The following is an 18,222-nucleotide window of genomic DNA, read 5'->3' as shown; positions in this document are numbered from 1 at the left end:
GTGTACAACCCACCTAAAACTTTGATAGATCTGCTAAATTCAGCGCTGCGTTTTCCTGTAAAAATGATTTGAAATAGAACTGATTCTGGCTTTAGTTTAAAGGGCAGCAACCATAAAGTGAAGATTGCTCTGATCTGGACAGTTTGCTAGAAAGACATCCTAATTTTCTTATCAAACAACCATTAAAGATTTTGACATATATTCAATTACATAAAAGATATATATATATAATAATAAAAAAAAAAAAAAAAAAAAAAAGGTCCTATTAGCAAAAGCACAGCACAAGTGCATTTATAAAAAAAAAAAAAAAAGGAAAAACATACTCTGAGTATTTCAAAAAGATAAAAATGTGAAAACGTGGAGTGCGACTTTCAGGCTGATGGTGTGAAGCTGAGTAACGGTCAAAGACAGGTCAGGAAACGAGTGAGAAGATCAACAGGAAGACTTAAAAAGCATTCACTTGTGCTTTATTCTGCTCCTCACAGGGCAGTACATATTTTTCAACACCTCCCTGCCTGATTTGTTCACCATCTCCCCTCTATTTACAGGTCAATCCATCTCATTAATGTTTGTCTTTGTTTTGCCGTCAGTGCCAGTCTTCATCGTCGTCATCCTCCCCCTCTGTTGAGTCGTCTTGGCTGCTGGCCTCAGCCTGATCTGACGCTCCGTTCCCATTACCTCCGTGAGGAGCCTGAGAGGCAGCCGCCGCCGCTGCCGCCGCCGCTGCAGCAACCACCGCCGCCTTCCTGGCTCGAGCTTGAGCTGCTGCCTGCTCAGCCTCCTCCTTCTGACGCAGCGCTGCAGCCTTCTTCTCCTGCTCGGCGTGACTCTTCATGTGAGCACTTCGGCTCTTCACTTTATAAAACACTCTGTAAGGGAGGAAAATGATGCAGCATTATGCTTAGCAGCCATTTGGAATAAAGGAGCATTACAACAAACAGTAGAAGAAGCCAGGAAAAGTCTTCTGAACTCTACAGCAAGGAGATGCCCGTGTTTAAGAGAAGTCAGCTCCAAAAATTACACGAATAAATAAATAAATACTTTTTTCAATGTGCTAATTCAAGTTTAGGGCCCCCTTCATGAGGCTGAAGGAAATCCTAGAAAGCATTTGCACTTATTCAGCAGTACTTTATATTACAGCCCACAGTGAGAACCAAAAATATCCCCCACAGACATCTCACCCAGATACATGTTAAATGTTATAGCTCCTGACAGTACAATTAGAAAAAGACTGAACAAGTATGGCTTGTTTGGAAAGGCTGCCAGGAGAAAGCCTCTTCTCTCTAAGAAGAACATGGCAGCATGACTTAGGTTTGCAAAGCTGCATTAGAACATAGACTAATGGAACAATGTCCTTTGGATAGACGAGGCTAAAGTGGAGACGTTTGGCCATAATGCACAGAGTTTGGAGAAAACCAAACAGCGTATCAGCACAAACACCTCATCCCAACTATCAAGCACTGCAGTGGAGGGGTGATGAGTTGGGCTTGTTTTGCAGCCATGGGACCTTGTAGACCTCCTCCACAATATGGGAGGTTTTACTTGTGCTGTTTAATATCTAACAAGACTTTGAGTATTTTTTTCATCATAACAATATGTGGAGATTATGTTTATAACATATCAGCATAATGTACTGCCTCAAATTAAAGTCCACACACTCACTGCTGCTATAGTTATTGCAAAAATAATGACTGAATTAACAAAACAAGCTAGTGCAGGAAAAAACAAGACATAATTTATAAAACCATACTTTGTCTATAGTCTTGAAATTGTGAAATTATGGAGTATCTGCTCACTAAATAATCCAACAACAAGGCCCATCACTGATGGGGATATCCTCCCACGATTGATGAAAATATAAAATAAATGTAGAAGTCAGGGTAACATTACAGACCCGTTTCAGGATTGAAAACCTCTGCAAAAATATTTTGCCCTAATTTGGAGGCCTTGCCCTAAACTTTTATCCAAATACTTTTAGTCACCCCTGGGTTATTACCTCCGCCAAGGAGGTTATGTTTTCGGTCGCGTTGGTTTGTTTGTTTGTTTGTTTGTCTGTTTGTTTGTTTGTCAGCAGGATTACTCCAAAAGTTATGAACAGATTTCGATTAAATTTTGTGGAGTGGTTGGAAATGATTAATGATTCTTCACTATTGCGGGATAGGGGGATTTTAATAATTTAGCTTCTAACTCCGAAACACAAGGCACAAAAGCCTGAAAAAAAATTAAGAGCGTAACATAGTCACATGTTCTATCAAACAACATAGTGAGGCCATGATCATTTTTTTATCGTTTACGGCTCAGATGATCCTAGCGTCTGGGAAAGATGCAAGATTATTTCACAGCATTTAGATACACGTATTACATGGTCAGTGACCCTATGGCCTTGGCGGAGGTTTGCGCTCTCTGAGTGCTTCTAGTTAAAGATATAATACATATTCCAGCAAAAACGTGTTTTCAATAATGCTCATTAAATCAAAACAATTGTAAGCATGCTGTGATATTCTGTGATTACCTTTAATAATTCTACAAATACTTTCTGGTAACCACATCCTACAACACACAAACCCTTTCCAAGGTAAACAAATTAGAGAAAGTACACACTGCACTCTTGTACAAGGGTGTATACTACATAATGGCTTTTGATTTATATAATCTATAACAATAAGCCAGATGTAATGCATATTTACAAGATATTTACATCCTATTATACTCATGTGTGTACAAAAATATTACTACATAATCCATCCATGCTATATAATCTGCTGATGCTACTATATACAGACCGGCTCTTTACTGAGCAATTTAGGATTCCCCAGTTTCTCACTATCACATATTAATGATAAGCCAATCAGGAATGAGAAAGAGGCTGCATATCATTAGTCATATCATATATAATATCATATCATTAGCAGCCTGAAATCCTCCATGCTGTTTACTCTCCACTTCAGATAAATACAGCCATAGGGTACAAAGGTTACTAAACACCCAGGAATATGAACATCTTGCACATCTTTGAACCATAAAGAACACACAAGCCAAATTTCATGCCTGAACTCCTTGTGGTTTTGGAGTCTATAAACCGGAAAGGTAAAACCTCAGGGACAGACACACAGTCCCAGGTATGGCAACAATATCCTCCTGCTTTCTTTTGCACGGGAGGATTAAAAACAATCCAGCCACCCATTTTTTACTGCTTATCTAACTCCGGGTGGTGGTGGTGGGGAGGTGGGGGGCTGTAACCTTATACCAGCTGGAGCCTATACATGGCCAGAGGCAGGGTATAACCTGGAGAGATCGCCAATCTGTCACAGGGTTAACACAGAGAGGCAGACAGGGCTAACAGTGCCGACCACTGTGCCACCACCCACCTCCCAAAAAAAAAGATTAATTATATTGAAATTATATTTTCCCCTGTTTATTATTAGTACATGAAACTTCTAAACATATTGTGGCACACAAAGATCAGCACACATTAACCACTGAAACCACAAACAAAAGTACTGCAGCTCCAAATATCACCAGCATTACTTGGACTGGGTGAGCAAACATTCGTAACACAAAGCAAACAGGTTAGAAATGAACATGAAGAAATTCTCGGCGCGTCGTACCTGTTACATTTCTTGCACGGAAATATCGTCTCAGGATCCTGCGGGGGCTTCTGTGGCACTCGGGGCTTCTTCGCTACAGGCTCGGCCCGAGGTCTGTGAGGTGCTGGCAGATGATGAGCCTCTTTATTAACAGTATCTGGCTCTTTGATCACCAGCACTGTTCCTGCCTGAAGCAGCAAAAACATAAGCCATATCAGTTAATATAGTAATTTAAAATAACGGCAACAAAAATAATAATAATTAAAAAAATAAAAATCACAATTTTATAAATATTATAGTCTAAACTGTGCTAAAACCCAAAGAACTACATCATGCAGTGAAATACTTACATAGTCATGAGCCTGTAGTGACTGAGCGACCCTTGCCTGCTGGCTGCTTTCACTGACCTGCTGGACATAAATGGTCTTCTTGTCACCCTCATCTGCCGCTCCTTGAATCAGCTTTGGCTGCTGTGAACTCTGTAAGGAATCCCACCAGGGAGATTAGGCAGATCATTACCCAGAAAATCCTTAAAAGTTAGCCCAATAAGGAACTGTGTTTAACACATATTCACTCTATGGGTAAATATGTGCTATTCCTTTCTTTTAAATAAATAAATCACTTCCACTTTCACATGCTGTCAAAACCACTGCATTCATAATTTGAAAGCCCACATTCAAGACAATCAGCTCCTTGTTCCTTCTTTAAAGAGGTTCTGATATTTGTTTTTCTACTCTTCCATATTAATCATCTCAAAAAAAAAAAGAGCAGATGTCCAAAGTTTATCAAAAATGCAGTTATGAGAAAAGTTATTTTTTTGGCTTTCTTAAAGAAGAAAGCACATCAACAGTGGATACAGATAATTTACGGCTCTGTTTAAGGAAGCCGAACAAGGGGCAGCCACTCAGAAGAAAGCAGGTGCCTGTTTGGACACACTCACTCATTCACGTGACACTTCTTCACTGTGGGACATGCAAATCCACGCCACTGTAGTTCCAGTGTGAACATGTGGATCTAGACATCTCCATAAAGGGCACTCTTTAAATGCAGTTATTATTCTGCACTTTCAGACCAGCTAATGAAAAACCCTCCTCCTCCTCACAACCACCAACCCAGTGGTCTTAACTTTTTCTGAAGTGATGTGTGGAGAAAACGCAGGTATTTTCATGCTTTTGATAACGCTGATATTGTCTATATATAAATATTGTCATTCACTTCTGAATGTCTTTTAAATGACTTCTAAATTCTTCTTAAGAATTCAGAAGTCATTTGATTAATAAAGAATAGGTGACACATAGCAGACACATTCAACCATAGACACAGATACATACATGATATACTGCAAATACTATATAGACTCCCGCTATATACAGCCATGATTAAAAAAAAAAAAAGTACTATCACTTCTAAGGTTTGACGTATCAGGACATAATATAAAGCATCTGGTGTTTACCATGTCTTACAATCAGGTAAATACACCCTCAGATGAGCAAAAACACAACATGTTACAAAGTGTCATAATTTCTTTAACAAATATTTTTGCCAAAAATGAAGAAGCAGTGTGTGAAAAAGCCAAATACACCCTATAATTCAACAGCTTGCAGAAGCAGTTTTAGCAGCAACAACTTAAACATTTTCGGTGTGACTTTATCAGTCTCTCACATCATTGTGGAGGAATTTTGGCCCATTCTTCGGTTCATTGAGGTTTGTGGGCATTCGCTTATTCACAGCTCTCTTAAGTTCCTGCCACATCATTTCAATTTTTCAGTCATTCTGTTATAGATTTGCTGCTGCGCTTGGGATCATTATTGTTGTGTGACTTAATTTGGGGCCAAGCTTTAGCTGTCAGACAGATGGCCTCACATTTGAATCTACAATACTTTGGCATACAGAGGAGTTCATGGTCAACACAATGACTGCAAACGTGTGTAATATGTCACATTGTAAGATCTGCTAAGGACCAGATTATACTCTGTCCTGATACGTAAAACCTTAAAATTCAGGATATACTTTCTTTTTACCATGACAGCATATTATCTCTTTTATATTCATATTTAACTGCACTTACCTTAACGTCCACCACTGCCTCTGCGTGTTTTTCCACAGGTGAATCAGGAGGGCCGAAGCTTAAAATACCACTGCGACCAATCTTCATCTGCTTCTTGTATGTGTAGTAGAACTCCACACACTGAGCCACAGTTTTAGTCCGCACCTTTAAACAGTAAGAGAAATGCGTACATGGAAAGCTGTATTAGGATTTTTTTTTTTTTTTAATTAAATAGGCACCTATAATTACAATATGTAAACAATATGAGAAACCTTGAGGAGTCATTCTGCCTCAGGTTATTTTTTACGGGTTTTTGTTTGGGTTTTTTTTGCCCACATTTCCTATAAAAGTAGTTACTTCCTGTCACGAGGAGGATGTGAGTTTTTCTGTCTGAGTGACTTTTGCACATTTTTGAAACTTTTTAAAGATGCGGCTTGCCTTTGTGTTGAGAGCTTTGTGTCCTCTTCCTGTTTGCTCATTTTCCATTGCATCTAAATTTGGCATCATGCAGCAAAGACTGAAATTTCTCACTATGACGGCCTTGTTTGATTGTAGTAATTACATGATTGCCTCGAGGAGCGTGCAGAGGATTTATTGATGCTACACAGAGCGCATTTAATCATATTCAAATGTTTGCTTTTTGTATTTTTACACCGATTCACAGTTGTTCTTGCTGCAGGGTCAAATTAACGAGCATACCAGTTTCTGCACCAGAAAGAAGTCCTTCGTGTAGGCAGAGATACCCTTATTGAAAAACCGCTTCTCCTCTGCTGTCCAGCTGTCAGAGCCTGAATGGAAAACAGATGCAGTGGAATTAAGTGAAAGAACATGGGTATAAATTACAGAGAAAAAGAAAGACAAAGAGGAAATGTGAGTTGAATGAAGTGATTAGCAAGAAAAGCTTCTTTCTTTCTTTTTTTTTTTTTTTTTTACCTGAGTAGTGATAATCTGCCAGGTGATGGCCTTTGGGGAAAATTGGATCCTGAAGCATCAAACGTCCAAGTGTTTCCTTAAAAATTGGCGTTACAGTGGGCAAAGACATGTCATTTGAATGCTATCAACTACGAAACAGTAACGAGTAGAAGTCTAATACTGTAATATCTGTAATTCACTTTACTCACAAGGAAATCTCCACCACATTCATGAAAACAGTGTAAAGCCAGCTCCTGATTGGTTCCTCCTCCTCTCAAAACACTCGAACAGGCCATGCTCATCAAATCCTCCACTAGAAAGAGAAGGTGAGGAGTGTTTATAAGAAAGGAAATAGTGACAAAAGTTCAAACTAAATAAATAATAAGAGCTGTCAGTCTATCGTGTGTAATGTGGGACACTTACTGCTCTCTTGGTCACCATGTTTAAGATTGGCATCATCCACAGGAAGCCAAACCAGGTCAGCTTTGTGCTGGTCAGACTGGGAGGAAGGTTGATCTTGCAAATCAGGAATTTCTGCCTGATACTTTTGCCCGATGTTGATCCGCCTGAACGCCGACACAAAGTGCTGAGTTATGAATCTGTCAGTAAGAGAATCCAGTGGGCTGTCTGGATGTTTGAAGTGCTACTTACGGTTCAAGGCTCACAGGTGTGGCCTCAGTGTTCAAGGACAAGAGAGGAGGCGTAACTTCTGAACTTGCTGAAAGATGCAAATAGAAAAGCTCTTTCTCATTAAATAATGATTGAAAATAATGAAGTAATTCATATATGCATAAGTACAGAAGAGCTGAAGCAACAACTGAGACTTACTGGAACGCAACAGGCTGCGAGCTGCAGACTTGGGCGTGGGCGGCGGTGGCAGGATTTGGTTGGTTACAGCTATGTTGGTGAGGAACGTGGAGAAGTAGAGCCCAGAGCCCTCCCGCACAGGAGACAGAATGGGTGGTGGTGTGTACGGGGGCAAGGTAAGGGGGTTGTCCATCAGGCGAACTGGAGAACGCAGGTTACTCTGATAGGAAGTGATGCTGGAATAGATGGATGGAGGGATGAAGGTGGATGGTTTGGGAGGAGGAATGATGAGAGGCTCGGGACGAGGTTTGCGCTTAAATTTGGCTTTTCCATCCTCATCGAGTCCCGGATCGTTTTCCCCATCCTGGATGGAAGAGGCAGAGTTAACACAAACCTACCTTTAAAAGGTGAGTTTTCACACCTGCGCTGATTAGTTTGTGTAAATTGAACTGTGGTTTGTTTTCCCCCACGATGCATTTGTGCAGATGTGAACACAGTGATTGCACTTGGGTGCAGATTTAAACGACTGCACCAAACAAACTCCAGATCACTTCATTTATGGTGAGTGTATGATCGGCCTTCAATCCAACCCAACAACCAGGTTTACGCTGCAGGTTTGAGCTAAACGCCTTGCCGGCATCCAGGTACGCTTTTTTTTTTTTGCGCTCATGCCCCAGACACATCCGATCATATAGGCAGAATGAATGTTCTCACATAGCTTGCAGTGAGGCTATTTGGCTCAATCTGAGTTTTCTCTGTATGAAAAGAAACCAAACCACAGGAAGAAGCTTTAAGCTTACCAACTCATCCGCTGATTTGGACCAGAGCAAACAAATTACAGGTGTGAAAACGCCACACCAGAAAGGTGTGACTGCAGCTGAGCATAATGTGCAAACGAGTTATATGTCTGCTTGTTCACAAACTCATCACAAGCTTCTCTGCTCTGAGCTCAACGCAGGGGTGACTGAAGTAATTCAGGGGAATAACCACTTTGTAAATGTCTAGACAAATTATAATTTATGTTTTCTTAAACTTAAATTCTGCTCTTGATAAAGAAAAAATATTTTTCAGAAGCAGCATTCTGTGCTCTATTATTTTGAAGTTCTTTATTTGCTAGCTAGTTTACATTTTCTGCACAGGCCTTGAACTGCGTTCACTCGCACAAGTGATTTGCACCTGTGATTTTTATAAACAAAAGGGCTTTATAGAGGTCGAGTTAGGAGACAGCTATCAAAGTATCCTTGTTGGACCAAGCTGCTTCTGATGATATTTAAATTATGGTGCTTTTTTTTTTTAGGAAGACTTGAGAGTTAAGTGATAAAAGGTTTGTACTGAAATGTATGTATCTCTTTGGGTTCAACATTTGAGGACCTTATTGGAATTAAAAGGACACCCCCCCATTTAAAAAAAAATAAAATAAAAAAAAAAACATTATAATAAACATATTTTCTCAGACCTGTTGTGCTATTTCTCTGTCTAGATTGTTCTGGTGTGAGTTGCCGAGCTTTGGGGGAAATCAGCTGTGGATTCAGCTAACACTTGCTTTGAAAGTGCAAAAAATAAATAAATAAATAATAAAAAATAAAAAGTGCATTTGAAAAACTCAGCTGCAATTCCAGAAATCATGACCCAGTTTCATGCAGGAACTATTTTCTTTCTGCTGTCTACATCCGCCAGCCAAAAAGAAACATTAGAGCTCAGCTGAAAGGGGATATCATTAATGTTTACTTCCTATTCTGCCGTCACAACCACAAACTTCTCAAAGCCATAAGTGCATGCTTTCTTCTGCAGAGCAATCTATTTGGCAGGTGTAGTTTAGTAAAAAGAAAATAGTTCCTACATGAAACTGCTCTTAATTTTTTTTTTAAGGGTTGAATGTGAACATGAATGATTGTCCGTCTCTCTGTGCTAGCCCTGTGATACCCTGGACAGATTGTCGGTCTAAGTGGTTATGAAAATAGATGGATGAAGTCACTCTGAAGCTGAATTTTTCAAATGTATTTTTAGCACTTTGAGAACTACCAGGCAACTGTGTTGCTTTTCGGTAAAGAATAAGCAGATCTCCGCTCCGCATACACCCAGTTTTCTGCGTATGGATTACACACATAAAATGAAGACATTTAACCAACCAGCCCAGTGATGAGTGCACTTGCTGAATCTGATTTGACTGTGAAATTACAGTCTGTAACAGCTATTCAAGTGTTTCAGGATTTTGGAATTAATACGTCACATCATCTAATTCGGTCCATAAATTGTGGGTCGGTCCAAGTTTGAGCTGCACCTCTCTGTTCCTCCTCAGCTGATGTTTTAAAGACTCAAAGTCTCCAAGTTCAGCCACTGCAAGGTCTGAGGCTACCCATGAGAACTTGAACTTTGAGGTTGCTTGTGTAACTGGGTGGGATGACATTGTCACTGCTAACAATACTCCACAAACTTGAAATACTGAGGGGGTATCAAGGTAGTTATGCAATGTGGTCTGAGCCTGAATAAACATCTGCAAACACAACTTCTGTAAATGTTTTATGGTGGCATGGGGGGGAAAAATAAATAAATAAATAAAATCTCTTTAAAGTGACTGGAAGGAAAACAATTCAAATCTCTCATCCTCAGAGAACCAACCTGAGCAAAGCTCTCAGTCATGGTGCTTCTGAGTGATCTCCGGCGAGCCACAATGACAGAAGGTTTGCGATCAGACTGTACAACAGGCCGCTCGCCCTGACTGAGCCGCCCCTGAGCCCATCCACCCTGAGGATCTGTTTGACTTTTGTGCACTGGCACAGACACTGGGATAACCAGGGGCACCATGGTGGCTTGTCTGCTTGAAGCACCGTCTTCCTGCTGAGGCACAAAAAGGAAAGAGGCAGGAAGATAAGGAAAGACAGAAGAGAGTAAGGAGCAGGGAGGTTCGGGGAAGTAGCAGGGAAAAAAGGAAAAGGGATTGAGATACAAAAAGAGGAAGAAGTGCATATGATCATACACATTTTTTGCATTCGTCTTCAATTTAAAACAGGATTTTTATTTCCAAATTAAAATATACTGTATATAGTATTTTATTCTCTTTTTTGAAATTAAAAAAAAAAGAAAAAAAAAAAAAAAAGGGGGAAAAACATGCCAATGACACATCTAGCAGTACATGTTCAAACGTTGTGTCACTAAAAGGTCTTCAAGTTACAGCAGAAATACATTTCTTAAACTTGCCGGCCACTTTATTAGGTGCTGCAACTGCTTGCCAGTGCAAACATCTAATCAGCCAATCACATGGCAGCATGTATATATAGGCATGTATAGCATCAGAATGGGGAAGAAAGGTGATTTAAGTGACTTTAAACGCGACATTGTTGTTGCTGCCAAACATCCTGGTCTGAGTATTTCAGAAATTGCTCATCTGCTGGGATTTTCCCACACAACCATCTCTAGTGTTTACCAAAAAAAAAAAAAAAAAAAAAAAAAGGTCTGAAAAAGACAAAACATCCAGTGAGCAGCAGCTCTCTGGGCATATCAGAGGTCAGAGGAGAACCGCCAGACTGCTTGGAGCTGATAGGAAGGCAACAGAAACTCAAATAACCACCCGTTGCAACCAAGATAATCAGAAGAGCATACCTTCATTGCTCTTCTGCATACCTCGGAACCCACAACATGAGATACATGGCCACAGTGACAGATGACTACACAACATGACACTCACTATCAGCTAAGTAAAGGAAACTCAGGCTACAATTTGCAGAGGCTCAGCAAAACTGGACAACAGAAGAAAAACACTGCCTGATGAGTCTAAACTTCAGGTGGTAGGATCAGCATTTGGTGTAAAGAACTTGAAAGCATGGATCCATCCTGCCTTGTATCAACAGTTCAGGTGGTGTAATGGTGGTGGGAATATTCTGTTGGCATCACTGTCATTGTTTAAACACCACTGCCTACCTGACCATGTCCATCCCTTTATGACCACAGTGTATCCATCTTCCAGCAGGATAACACGCCATGTTACAAAGCTCAAATCATCTCAAACTGGCTTCTTGAACATGACAGTGAGTTCACTGTACTCAAATCGCCTCCAAAGTCAACAGATCTCAATCCAATAGAGCACCTTCGGGATGTGGTTGAACGGTAGATTTGCATCATGGATGTGCAGCCAACAAACCTGCAGGAACTGTGTGATGTCATCATGTCAATATGGACCAAAAGCTCTCAGGCACCTTGTTGAATCTATGCAATAAAGAATTAAGGCAGTTCCGAGGGCAAGGTGTACCTAATAAAGTAGCAGGTGAGTGTACATTTAAGATGCTTGGCTAAGTAACCTTTTAGATTTTTGAGTCTTTAAAGCACCCAAATGATAAATCTGTAATCAAAATAGCAACTCATTATTTTCCTATAGATTAATTCCTCAGCTACTAAACTAATTATATCAACTCTAACTGTCACAGTTGAGTAGCAACAGTTAGTAATTGGCTTTTTTATTTCAATGTGAAGTACAGTGAGAAGAAACTTGAAAGTCTCTTTCAAAACATGAGAATTATACTTAAAAAATAAATAAACGTAGCACATTGCTTTACCAGCGCAGACTTTTGCAGACTTTCAGACACATTCCTGCCTGGCAATTCTGGTCATCCTAGCTTAAAGAAAAACTTCCATCAATCCTGTCTTCTACTAGTGGGGGCGAAAAGAATAAATCAGTTTTGTGATTTATAATTTAAGTGAAGGTAAGAACAAACGTGAAGGCGCTCAAGTCTCATCTCCTGACCTAGAAAACAAAATGCAGTTTACTAACCACAGAGCAACAGCTCTGGGTTGTGAATATCCACCTTAAACCTGTTTGGCATGTATTGGGGAGAATAGGTGTGTAGCTGTACAGGTTGACAGAGCTGCCCCTCCCTTGCTGCACTGAATGACTGGGAAAAGGCCTGAGGAATGTGGAGGTGTGCAGACATGCAGCGGCTCCAACGTGCGCACACTGCAAAAAAGCCTACGATAAGCTTTGTAACCCCGTCAGGGAAGAGGACTACCTGTCCGTGTGCTGACATTTAAATGGACTAAAACTGAGTTTTACTAGTTTTTGCGTCTGGTGTTTGTGTAATAAAACTGCTAAAGAAACCTTAAAGGAGCAGGCCCCAGTGGGTGTGCCACTTTCAAAGTAAATATTATGTATCCTGAATAACATTACTGAGGGTATCATCTTTCTTACAGCAAAAAAAAAAAAAACAAAAACAGAAAATGAGGTAAGCATATCAAAGCCAAAAGGATGATTCTTCAAGAAATAGCAGACATTCAGGTTTCACCACAATGCAATGCCAGATACCGCAGTCTGTAGTATCACTCTGCAGCTTGTAAAACAGCCCGCAATGGCTGAGGCTCAACAGCTGCACAAGTCGAGTAAACAGGACCAAGAAAAGGATTTTGTAAACCATAGGGAAGTTCTGCATAGAAACAGAGTCCTTCCTCTTTGTACAGCTGCTTGCCAACTTCTCCAGATGAGAAAATCTGCTCTCACTTGCACAAATTAGCTTCCTGGGCTATTCCCTCTTAAGTAACCCGAGCCTAAAGCAAGTATTTAATGTTTTTTTTTAGCATATTAGTGTCATAAATGAATAACACATTTGCTACAGGAGCAGTGTAATGAGTGATTTTTATTTTACCTTTACAACTTTAGGAGGCAGGGACTCCATCTCTGATGCCTTCTGGGCCAGGGTTTCCAAGTTGATCTCCTTGGATGCTCTCCTTCTCCTACGGATGACCCCTCCTGTTGTCACTTGGCTTTCCCCTGCTTTCGCAACCTGCACACCTGCTACTCCATTCTGGGGTGGTGGGGGCTCTTTAGCTTGAGGCCAGATGTTTGTCGGAGGGGGACCCAGTGGGGACTGTCCCTCCCTGGAAAGGCGACGCGAGCGCCGAGGAGCAGCTGCATTTGCAGGCTCTGTGGGATTCGTGCCGGCCTTTTCAGGGCATGGATCAGGTACAGCTGATGTGTCATGGGTTTGAGCCTCTGGCTCCTGCTGCTGCTCCACTGACTGGACATCTTCTTTAGACCCAGGTTTGGATTGTGGTTTGGATGTGGGAGGCTCGGAAGGCCGATAAGCCACAAAGTTTTGGGTCTGTTGCTGTTTCGGCTGCACCTGTGGCTGTGTTGTGTCTTGCTGTGGCACATTTGGCTGTTGTAACTGTTGTTGTTGTTGTTGTTGTTGTTGTTGTTGCTGCTGCTGGTGCTGCATTTGCTGAATTTGTTGCTGTCGCCCCTGGAACTGCTGGTGTTGATACTGTTGCTGTATTTGTTGCAACTGTTGCATTTGATGATGTTGGATTTGGTGCTGCTGTTGCTGCAAATGTTGCTGCTGCTGCTGCAGCTGAATCTGTTGTTGTTGCTGGTGCAACTGTTGTTGCTGCTGCTGCTGGTGGTGATGATGTATTTGTTGCTGTTGTTGTTGTTGCTGCTGCTGCTGAATCTGGTGTAGAAGATGCTGTTGAGTTTTGGGCTGCTCACCGTATGCCAGGTTTGATATTGCCTTGTTTCCTGGAAAAACTGAGTAATAGCCAGATGAGAACTGCTGCTTGCTGGGTCTGAATGTTGCCTGGAAGGGCTGCAGCATGGACCCCGGCAAAGTGTGAGGTGGCACATGTGGCTGGCCCTGGAGCTCTACGCCTTTGTGGCCATGTTGATAGGATTGCAGCTGAGCCTGGTGCATCACTGCAGGATGCTGTTCCCACTCAATCCCCCTCCCTTGAGCTGGAGCCTGGGTGGCATCTCTGTAAACCTCCACAGGTCCAGCCAGCTGATTTTCCCCTCCCATCGGCAAAGCTACACCTTCGTGGACTCCTTTGTGGAACGGCATCTGATTCCTGACATTCACTCCGCTCATATAGGTGCCAAAATTCTGCCCCCAGGCTGACACAGGAACTTCCTGGGACCAGCCGGAGGTCTGTAAGGGGTCCTGGTGCATCCATTTTACTGGAGCAGCCTGTTGATAGTGTGGTAAACTTTGGGGGCCTTTCTCTTGGTTATAAACACCAGAGCTGCTAGCGGAGTCACTGTGGCTTGACTCTAAAGCCGATGGTCCCACATTATAATAAACCTCTGGGTGCTGCACAGCCTCTTTCATGGCTGCAGCACGGTGCTTACCACTCTTGTCAGTATTTACTTGAGCAGGAAGACTCATAGTAATAGAGCTTTCAGTCTTGATCTGTGAGCGTGCAAAACCAAGTTAGTGCCTCTGTAGTGTGCTTTCACTGCCTGTGGTTAAGAAATTCTTTGACTGTGTATACAGAGAGGAAATAAAAATCCCAAAGGAAAGCACAGGGTGGAGAACATGCAGAAGAATCAAATCTGAGGCTCGTTGTCCATCTTCTTTAGGGGTGCAAGACCTTATGACAGAAAGAAGAAGTCAGACACGTTGTTTTCTTAGAAGACACAAAGTTTTTCAGCCGACTTTCAGTCGTCTTTGGCAATGAGGAAATTGAGGCCTACACCAGCACATAGCCCTGTAAGTAAAGTGAAAATATACAGGATTGCACGCATATTGAGCAGAGAAAAGGGTGCGTGCAGAGAGGACATTACAAGTTTTGAAGCGACAGTCAACCTCAACAAGGAGGCGCTTACAGTGTAGCTGCCATTTGGCATAACAAGAAATACAGGAAACGAAGGGGCTCGTGCAATCACCCGAGCGATAGCCAGTGATGTTGTGTAAAAAAAAAAAAAAAAAAAAAAAAAAAGCAATAAGGAAGCTTCTGAGGAGCGCAGTGCTATGAGGTAATACCGCAGTTTAGAAAGCATTACTTACACACAGTGTGATCACCTTATCAATGGTGCACAGAGTTCCCCGTGGCCACCTCCACGGAGTCACTTTGGTTTCGATCAACTGCGCGCAGCTCCATGAAGGGACTGTGCGCAGCAAATGTCATAACTCTGACAACTTTCCCTCGAGTTTCACAGCGCGCAATATGGCGAGCAGGCGACCGAACGGCCCCGCGGAAAGATACTCCAAAGTCCGGACAGGCCGGAAAGGCTGTAGTTACAATGTTGCACACTGTATCCGTAAAACTGTGCACTTCCAGGAAAACATGTCCACAACTTTCCCCTCCTGCATCAACGTAAGTAAACCACACGCGAGACGCTGAATGCGTGAAAGCTCTGCCGTGCAGCGGCCCGCTCGGGTACTTCCTCAGATCTGAACACTGTAGCTGCGGGAGCTCCGAGTATTTAAAACTGCTGTTTAGGTTTGTCCAGAGTGCGTGAAAAGCTGCGAAACTGCGCAAACACGCAGAAAGTTGTGCACCTCAAAACGCACCGCCTCACCCCAAAACAGCTCAAGTCACATCCTGTTATCCAATCCGATTGTTTGGCCACTCCCATCGCCGTATCCGTGTGCGTTCGTTTCGCAGTGGCGGCTTCCCCGGAAATCGAAGCCTCAGCTCGTCACACGGACACAGTTTGTTGTTGGCTAAAATGAGACCTCCAACCAGGATCTTTATCAAGAGGTTTGCATTTGAATAATTCTTCTGGTTTAACAAATCCAGCTCTATTCTCTTCTATTATATTTTAACATCATTTTATTGATTAAAAGAGGTTAATTACACGCCGATCCCGTATATTTAAAGCTTAGATACTCACTTTTGTATTGCATCCATGTTTATTTTTTCATGAGAAACTAATTTTAAGCAGCCTCTTTGTGTCCTGCCAGAAACTTAATACATTTCCCATGACTTCCCTCTACCCACAGTGGTATTTACAACCAGGCAAAACACTGATTACCTGGGGTGCATCCACAAACCATGAGGCCTCATATTTCACATGTAAAAGACCTAGATACACTCACCAGCCACTTTGGTGGTACTCCTGTTCAACTACATTTAGGCATGCAGACATGGTTGAAATGACCTGCTGAAGTTCAAACTGAGCCTCAGAACAGTGAAGAATGGTGATTTAAGGGACCTTGAACATGGCAGATGGGCTGCTGATTCAGTAGCTGCTGATTTACTGGGATTTCCCCACACAGCCATATCTGGGGTCTACAGAGGCTGGTCTGAAAAAGAAAAAAATATCTACAGAGCGGAAGTTCTCTGAGCCAAATGCTTTGTTGATGATTTATATTTTTCATCCACTCAATGTGAGATGAACCTTCATGCAAAGAAAATGTTGGCCTCCACATAAACCACTGATGTAATAAGGACAACTAGATATCAGATTTGAGGATTATATTTTCTTTTTCTTTTTTTTTCTTCTTTTTTTGTGGCTCTTACTCCAAGTAAAAAAGTAAAATAAAAAAAATCATCACTAAAATGTTTGCTAAGGTTAAAAATCAAGTGCATAGTGGCTTCATTTTATATAGTTCAAAATTTGCAAGTGGACTTCTTGTTTTAGAGGAGCTGCTCCCTGGTTGATTTCAAACCTAGAGGCCGCCTGATGACAACTTTTATATCCAGTCTGTGATGGAACCTCCTGCAGCCACACAGCTATAAATTTGGTGACCTCGTGCACCAGCACAGCACATTTTAGTTATCTTGGTGTTTGATACTCATTGCATATGCAAACACATTAACAACACATTACAATTTTATAAAACATACTCGTGTTTATTTGGCACGTATTTAGAAGACATTATAGCTATTTGTAACACACACATAAAGTTAACTTTTGCATGTTCAGCTGTATCAAATGACTTCTTATTTCACATTAAACCCATTTTCTTGTTTTAAAAGTGTCAGGGGGTTGTTTGTTTAACTAGAATCTCCATTCTTCCTGGGGCCCTTCATTCACGCATCCACATACTGTACAGTCAGCATTCACAAAGACAAAAACATAAGCAATCACGCTATGCTCGTACAAATATTATTTAAATGAATAGATAAGAACATAAAAAATACAATAATTATCAAACTTTAAATTAGACACAATTCTTTTAACAAATGGGGTAACTTGGCTGCTGAAATCCTCTAACCCAAATGAGGAAAAGATGGGCCTTGTAATGCACTACCTAATGACGCAGGAACTGGAACGTACCAAGTGTCACATCATAGGGGGGAGGCCAAGAAATGTTTACTTTAAATAGGTTGTTTATTTCACTTGACATTTGAGTTAGCCATTTCTTTTTTCTTTTTTGATTAGATCGTTCGTGGGTTAAAGTAACTGATTAACCAGTTGCTGTTTTATTTATTTGTTATTAGATAATTTGATAGTGTCAATTCCTCTGTGGATCAACTTCGGTCTGATCAACCAGTTCCCTTTTATTTGCTGTCTGATAGGTCAGTCATATTTTCAGTCTGGTTTTGTGTTTTCGTTACTAAACTATCGTGCCTAACCTGCTTGGTCCCTCACAGTCTGTGTTTTTACTCTTTTGTATTTTGCAGACAAATGTTCAACTTTGTTCTCCATTACATATTGACATTATTTTGTTGGTTTAGATCATTAATATTAAGTATAAATCACTTAATAAATTATTGCATTATTAGAAGTTTTGTACAGAGCAGTACATTTCAGCTACACTCACAAGGATGGACAAGAAAATCTTTAATAGCTCTCTATAATGCAGCACATTTGTTCTCTTATGTTAACATTTTATTTCAACCCTGCACAATCACAGCACTTTACACTCGTACACTAAGCGAATTTTTTCACTTTTGAGCCTCTTTAGTGTTTTTTTTAAAAATACATTTAGTTAGACATATTTGCTCTTCTTCTTTCAGCTGCTCCCTTCAGGGGTCCCCACAGCACATCATCTGCTCCATCTCACCCCATCTGTAGCATCTTTCTCTGTCACACCAACCCTCTGCATGTCTTCCATTGCTACAGCCATGAAACTCCTCTGTGGTCGTTCTCTTTTCCTCCTGCCTAGCAGCTCCATATTCTGCATCCTTTGTCTAGTGTAGCCACAATCCCTCCTCTGC

At 41.3% G+C, this 18,222-nt stretch overlaps 1 protein-coding gene across 3 annotated transcripts; it reads right to left on the bottom strand.

Moving 5' to 3' along the window:
• Positions 1-289: 289 nt before the first annotated feature.
• Positions 290-15,590, bottom strand: mideasa (mitotic deacetylase associated SANT domain protein a). Of its 3 annotated transcripts, none has more exons than XM_030720844.1 (13): positions 15,120-15,590; positions 12,984-14,703; positions 9,973-10,191; positions 7,375-7,717; positions 7,198-7,264; positions 6,970-7,112; positions 6,756-6,859; positions 6,568-6,643; positions 6,334-6,422; positions 5,656-5,799; positions 3,938-4,066; positions 3,609-3,775; positions 290-869 (listed from the first exon to the last, which is right to left on the bottom strand). In XM_030720844.1, exons 2-13 carry the CDS (start codon positions 14,496-14,498, stop codon positions 587-589), a joined length of 3,279 nt encoding a protein of 1,092 aa, XP_030576704.1. In that variant the 5' UTR covers positions 14,499-14,703; positions 15,120-15,590; the 3' UTR covers positions 290-586. The 3 variants fall into 3 exon arrangements, with proteins under 3 accessions (XP_030576704.1, XP_030576703.1, XP_030576702.1); XM_030720843.1 differs by having other exon boundaries at positions 3,995-4,066; XM_030720842.1 differs by having other exon boundaries at positions 15,135-15,590.
• Between the last annotated feature and the right edge of the window lie 2,632 nt (positions 15,591-18,222).

The sequence above is a fragment of the Archocentrus centrarchus genome, chromosome 24, assembly GCF_007364275.1.
Source record: "Archocentrus centrarchus isolate MPI-CPG fArcCen1 chromosome 24, fArcCen1, whole genome shotgun sequence".
Classification (NCBI taxonomy): domain Eukaryota; kingdom Metazoa; phylum Chordata; class Actinopteri; order Cichliformes; family Cichlidae; genus Archocentrus; species Archocentrus centrarchus.
Note: the sequence above shows the minus strand (reverse complement) of the source record. Positions and strands in the feature narration are given on the sequence as shown.